General features: G+C 53.0%; 2 protein-coding genes across 2 annotated transcripts in view; both read right to left on the reverse strand.

Moving 5' to 3' along the window:
- The window catches only part of POSPLADRAFT_1160552 (hypothetical protein), a gene marked incomplete at both ends in the record, with an annotated part of 4,805 nt that extends 4,597 nt beyond the window's left edge, over positions 1 to 208 (reverse strand). Inside the window, one exon of the mRNA XM_024487562.1 lies at positions 115 to 208. Within this exon, the coding sequence (XP_024333138.1) occupies positions 115 to 208 (94 nt within the window). The remainder of the gene's footprint in view (positions 1 to 114) is intronic.
- Positions 209 to 5,560: 5,352 nt separating this feature from the next.
- POSPLADRAFT_1160286 (hypothetical protein) lies at positions 5,561 to 6,592 on the reverse strand (the record flags this gene model as incomplete). Its single annotated transcript, XM_024487524.1, has 5 exons — positions 5,561 to 5,592; positions 5,667 to 5,802; positions 5,844 to 5,952; positions 6,008 to 6,081; positions 6,113 to 6,592. Coding segments are annotated over 5 exons (831 nt in total), but the record flags the coding sequence as incomplete, so codon positions are not given.
- Between the last annotated feature and the right edge of the window lie 219 nt (positions 6,593 to 6,811).

Consider the following 6,811-nt stretch of genomic DNA (forward strand, 5'->3'; position numbering starts at 1 on the left):
AGAGAGAAGTACGACAGATTTTATACTACACAGGACGCTACGACTATCGAAAGTGGCACACTAGTACAAGGGGCTTTGCATTGTTCCTCAAGAAGCTGCCTCACCGAGGGGCACATACCAAGTCCATCGGTAGAGTGACGTCATGCCGAACGCGGAGATGAAGAGAAACATATGGCCACTTCGGACCGCTATCCGTCGTTGAAGGCATGCCGCGAGGTTCGATACTTAATCGGGAAAGACCGGCTACTTCGGTGTGGCTTGGAGCGAAGCGCGCGCTTGGTCGAGCGGCGTCAAGTGGCCCTATTGTTCGCCGAATGCGGAAGATGTTCCGAGATCTACGCGCGAGGCATCGGGACGACCGTGCCGAGCTTCGAGTAAACGTCGCGCACCGTCGAAGATGTCGAAGAGCGTCCAAGGCGAAATCGAAGGGTTGGGAGACTGAGTCGAAGTGCCAGGCGGGATGCGACTGCCGCAAAGAGGTGTATCGGGGCCCAGAGGGGCTTGGCGCCTATCACCGCCGATGAGAAGTGGGAGCTGTACAAAGAACTCACAATGGAGGATTTTTGAAGGGGCAGGGTGAGCCGATGCAACCACTGCCCGTATCCGTTTCACTGTCCCATGTAATTTTAGTAGTCCAAAATGAATGTGCTCTGCACATTCCGATTACTGTGGGACAAAAAGACGTTGAGGCGCACACTTTCATCGATAGCGGCGCAACCGGAATCTTCATCAGCCTGAGATTCATCTGAGAACATCAACTTCGGACAGAACCTCTTCCCCGACCCATCCCCGTCTTCAATGTGGATGGAACCCCAAACAAAGAAGCACCCATTATGCAAAGAGCTCTTTTATCCTACAAGATAAGTGGAGAACCCCGATTTGTCAAAGCCTACATCGCCAGCATCGGCAAGGAAGACATCATCTTTGGCCACACTTGGCTCAAACTCGAAAACCCCAAGATAAACTGGAAGACCAGACGAGTGGAGCTGAACCACCGGTGGACAAGAGATGAGACCAGGGCCTGGAAGATGGACCTGTACCAAAGGTGAGTGGCTCAGCTAGAACTAAAGAAGGCGGTAACTACCCCACTCCCAGAACCAACGGAGGATGAATTCATTGTCATCCCCACCTCTGAGCATGCAACCCTTCCTGAACAGAAAACTAGTGGCGCAGCAGGATACGACATCTCTGCTGTGCACCACCTCATTATCCCCGCCCGATGATGAGGCCTAGTCGGCACTGACCTTATCATGGCTATTCCCAAAGGACACCACGGAAGAATCGCACCCCAGTCCAGTCTAGTGTTAAAAGAAATTGACGTCGCTGTAGGAGTAATCGACTTCGATTACCGAGGCAAGGTCTCAGTCCTGCTAGTCAATAACTCTGACCTCCCATTCACCATCAAAGCCAGCGACCGAGTTGCCCAGCTCATCCTTAAAAGGATAAGCACTCTACCAGTATCACTAACCGACTGCATTGACAAAACTGAATGCGGGGAGGATAGGTTTGGGTCAACGGGTATTGCGTCTATCAAGGAACAAGCGGAAGACATCGACAATGATGAGTTCATCATTTCCTACTTATCTGGAGTGCTGATGATCACCAAGTATGAGAAACAGGAACCCCTGGCAGTAAGGGATGTTCTGCTCAAGGAGCGACTCCCCGAACTCTTGTCCAGCTACAAACGACTCCACAACGGCATGATCTGGAAGATCCACCACAACATTAGGCGCGTCACCACTTCCACTGAACTTGCAGCATCGAACGCCCAAGGCAAGACAGAAAAAATGCTACCGCAGATGGACCATCCTACCTACACGATCTCCTCCCCGTCTTCGACAAAGCCACGGCTGCGCGACTTCCAGACCACACCAAATATAACCACGAAATCAACCTCAAGGAGGGCTTCGCGGACATGAAGCAACAGGTCTATCTGCTCAACCCGCAGCAACAAAAGGAACTCAACAAGTTCCTTGAGGAGAACCTAAGTAAAGGGTACATTCACCCTTCGAAATCCCCATTAGCGAGTCCATTCTTCTTTGTGGGTAAAAAGGACAGTTCACTACGTCCCTTTCAAGACTACCGGCTGCTCAACGAAAACACGGTCAAGGATCGATACCCACTCCTGCTTCTATCCGACCTTCTGGACAAGTTGAAGCACGCAAAGATGTTCATGAAGATGGATCTCCATGCCGGATACAACAATGTCCGAATCAAGAAAGGAGACGAATGGAAGGCAGCGTTCATCGTACCCAGAACTGATGGCAAACCGCCGCAGCTGTATGAACCAACGGTGATGTTCTTTGGGCTGTGTAATTCTCCCACTACATTCCAGCGAATGATGAACACAATATTCGCAGACATGCTTCAAGAAGGCTGGCTTTGCATCTATATGGACGACATCACGATCTTTTCCCAGGACAAGGCAGAACACGAAGAACGAACACGACATGTTATCGAACGACTTCGACAACATGACCTCTACCTCAAACCGGAGAAATGTGCCTTCGACGTCACCGAAGTCGAATTCCTCGGCATGATCATCCGCCCAGGAGAAATCGCAATGGACCCCGTCAAACTAGCCGGCATTGCAGATTGGCCGGTGCCGTCCAACCTCAGGCAAGTACATACCTTTGTTGTATTTGGAAACTTTTACCACCGGTTTATCAAAGGCTTCTTGGACAAAGCGCAACCGCTGGTTGCTCTCACCCAGAAGGACGTTGCCTGGACCTGGGGATCTGACCAACAGAAAGCCTTCAAGACCCTCAAGAAGGCATTCCTAGAAGAACCGGTACTACGCATGCTGGATCCCGACCGACCCTTTGCTATTGAAACTGACACCTCAAAGTTTGCCACCAGAGCGGTGCTACGCCAACGTGATGACAACGGCGATTGGCATCCTTGTGGATACCTCTCCCAGAGCTTCAATGCAGCTGAAAGAAACTACAACATCTACGACAGGAAATTATATGCGGTCATCCGCACACTAGATGAGTGGAGGCACTACCTTATTGGCAGCCCATACCCAGTAACGATTCTCAGCGACCTTAAGAATTTCACATACTGGAAGCAGGCCAAAGACATGAACTGATGACAAGCACACTGGGCAAGTAAACTGACCGAGTTTGACTTCCGCCTGGTACACGTTCCTGGTACCCAAATGGTGCAGAGCGACGCTCTCTCCCACCGACCCGACCATGACGATGGCTCAAATGACAACACCGACATCGTTATGCTCCCACCGGAAGTATGTGTCACTGCCATTGACATTGACATCCACGACACCATCCTTTCTTTCAAAGACAACCCAATAATGAAGGAAGGACTCACTGCGGTGCGCACTGGAGGAACACCACGCACTGGAACAGATTGGTCCATCGATGATGACCTCCTCTTATACCAGGATTGGGTCTATGTACCCCCAGATGAGTCTCTTCACAAACATCTTGTCTCCCACTATCACAACCTCCCCTCTGCAGGACACCCTGGTGTTCAGAAAACCCTCCTCGATTGCGCCGTGACTACTGGTGGCCGAGCATGGCCCAGTTTGTCACTCGCTATGTTAATGGCTGTGGCATCTGCCAACAAATGAAGGTTAACACACATCCAGCCCGACCGCCCATCACCCCCATTCAACCCCGCGCAAATGCCAAACCCTTCAGCACATTCTCGTGCGATTACATTACCGACTTGCCACCGTCCAATGGCTTTGATTCCATTTTGGTCATAGTGGACCACGACCTTACGAAGGGGGTAATTTTCATCCCATGCAACAAAACAATTGACGCTCTTGGGACGGCAGATGCAATGTACCGAGAGGTCTACAAGTGGTTTGGACTCCCAGACAAGATCATCAGTGACCAAGGACCGCAATTTGCGTCCAAAGTCTTCCAGGAACTTTGCAAAATGACTGGGGTTCAATCAGCCATGAGTACGGCATTCCATCCGCAAACCGACGGCGAGACAGAACAAGTGAACCAAGAGCTGGAGATCTAGCTCCGCTGCTTCACTGCCAATGACCCGGATAAGTGGGCTGACCATCTTCACATCGTGCAATTTGCTCACAACTCCCGCAAGCACTCCATGACAAAGGCATCCCCGTTCAAACTCATGATGGGATACAAACCTCATGGAATACCCACCGCGCACCCCAGATCAAACATGCCGCAAGCAGCTTATCGCCTCAAGGACTTGCAAAACATCCGCAAAGAAGCACATGCGGCAATGGAGATGGCCCAGAACATCCTGGCCAAGAGAGTAAAAAGGAAGGGGGGTTCCTTCTGTAAAGGTCAGCTGGTATGGCTAGACTCCCGGAACTTGAAGCTGCTGTACCCGTCCAGGAAACTAGCCCTGAGGCGAGAAGGGCCATTCAAAGTCCTAGACAAGATCGGAACAGTCGTGTACAAGCTAGACTTGCCTAGCACCTGGCGAGTCCACCCCGTTTTCCACAAATGGCTTCTATCTCCCTACTCGGAGATGGAGATCCACGGTCCGAACTACATGAGGCCACCCCCTGACCTTATTGAAGGTGAAGATAACTACGAAGTCGAAGCCATCATCGGACACCAAGAGAACAAGAGGATGCGACACCGTCAATATCGCGTCAGGTGGAAGGGTTACTCAACAGCCGATGACTCATGGGAGCCTGAAGCGAACCTGATAGGGACTGCAGACGAAGTGCTAATGGAGTATAAGAAGAGGAAGAACTTGAGCTGAGTCGACAGCAGCTCAACCCAGTCGCTACATCCCCACTCGCACCAAAATGTCTTTCACTCTCTCATTCCTCGACCAGTTCAACGCCCCCTCGACCAAAGGCAGGAAAAGGATCTCAATCTACACCCCTAAGCACACCCACGTCGGCAACAGCACCTTGCTGACGCTCCTTCTCAGTAATCCCACCGATGTTTTCAACAAGCTCAAAGCCCACAACCCCGAGGCAACCAATGCCACCGACCGCGTTGCACTAGAGGCGTATCTCTCTGCCCGCCACGAACATGATGAGGCTGTCAAGGTAGCCAACGAGGCCATCAACCACCACAAGCGGCTCCTGTTAGAATGACGCCGGAAAGACTGCCGGCAGCCAACGTCCTCAATGGACAGGGATCAATGGTGGATAAGGTTACAAACCGATGGGGCTACCTATGACGCGCAACGCCTACATAAGTCCTATTCCCACACCGGTGCACGACCACGTGACCCGGGCTGGCAGTGACGCTTGCCTGACATACCCAAAAGTCAACAGCTCCTACGCCAACAGGACGACCGTGTCCTCACTGAGCTCATCCGGCTCGACAATTTGAAGGTTGCCCATCGCTTTCAACCGCTGCTACCATGCAACATCCGGGCACAGCACTGAAAATTCATCCTGTGAGCCATCCCCAATGCGTACCTACCTCTACCCACACCCCTACCGACGTCCGCCTTCAGATGACCCCCGATCCCATCCCCTTTCCTCCAAGCAACGCCGCGGAGCACTACTATCCCTGTCATGAGTTGGTACAGCGTCTAGCCATTTTTTAATTTTTTTCCTTTTTGCGGGCTTGAACCCGCGACTTCTGTACTACATGCCTGATATGGACACATCGCTATCTACTGTATGATTAGATTAGATGGGCGGCAGTGCGCGGCACAGCTTGGGCTCCGCTGACACAGCTGCTCTAACTCACTGGCCCCCAGGGCTGCATTAGCATGGTGTGCACGGACCAGCTGTGCACGGACCAGTGCGCACAGCCTGCCCTTATCTCCCCCTGTATATAAGCCAGCCTCTGCTGCCCTAGGGACCTCAGTTTCGACCTCTTGTCCCTAGGTCAGTAAGCTCTCCTGTACTTACTTCCTTTACTTACTAACCAATACATTCTTGTCCCTAGCCTTAGGTTTGAGCGCTGCTCACCATTGCTTCGGTGAGACCCAGTCAAACGCCCCCAGCCTTTAGGTTTTCTCCTGTCGCTTGACCTCAAGTTGCGACATTAGGTCGAAACTCCACAAAGCTGCCAGCGTTCCTCAGAACTCCCACAACTCATCCTCATCTGCGAACAGCAGCCGTGCCCAAATCGGACACCCCGATCGATTGACCAGGACTACCTGAGCTACAAAGCGATCCGAAGAGCGCAACATCTGCTCGGTCCTCGAAGCACCCTTGCATCCCGATCTGCCTCGCGGCATTCTCGCCCTGTCTCCCCCAGCTCCCATCTTCCCCGACTGGTCGCTGGTCCAAGTCAAGCGCGAGGAGATCTCCCTCCAGACCCTGCGCCAGAGCCTGAGCCTGAGGAGAGTGCAGGTGAAGAAGGAGTCTCGGAGTCCGAGTCCGCGGATCCTGCTCAGTCCGCCTCGCCGACAGTGCTCGCCCCCGCGTCAGCAGTCCCTGACGTACATAACCCCCCCACCGAACTTCCTCCGGTGCCTTCACCGCTGACTCCGCCGAGAGGCCGCTTGAGCACTCACTCCTCTCGAAGTTCAACCAGCGGAGGGCCACCACAGCCGCCTCCGCCCCCGCAGCGTCCTCCGTCCCCCCCGATGCCGATAATGTCCTCCCCCGCAACCGCCCCCGATAAGGAGACTTTGAAGCTTCTTCTCCCGTTCCGATACGATGGCAAGACCGTCATCGAATGCGACAGGTTCCTGTTGCAACTCCGCATCTATTGGTTGATCAACACGTCGTTGACGACCATCGAGCTCAAGGTGCAAGTTGCGTTGAGCCTGCTCGATGGTGACGCCCGTGCCTGGGCCACTCCTTACTTCGCCCAACTCGTGTCAGTGCAGATGGGTGTGCAAGGGGTCACAACCCCATTTCAGAACGAAGCAGCCTTCACTG

Source organism: Postia placenta (genome assembly GCF_002117355.1).
Source record: "Postia placenta MAD-698-R-SB12 unplaced genomic scaffold POSPLAscaffold_24, whole genome shotgun sequence".
Taxonomy (NCBI): Eukaryota; Fungi; Basidiomycota; class Agaricomycetes; order Polyporales; family Adustoporiaceae; genus Rhodonia; species Rhodonia placenta.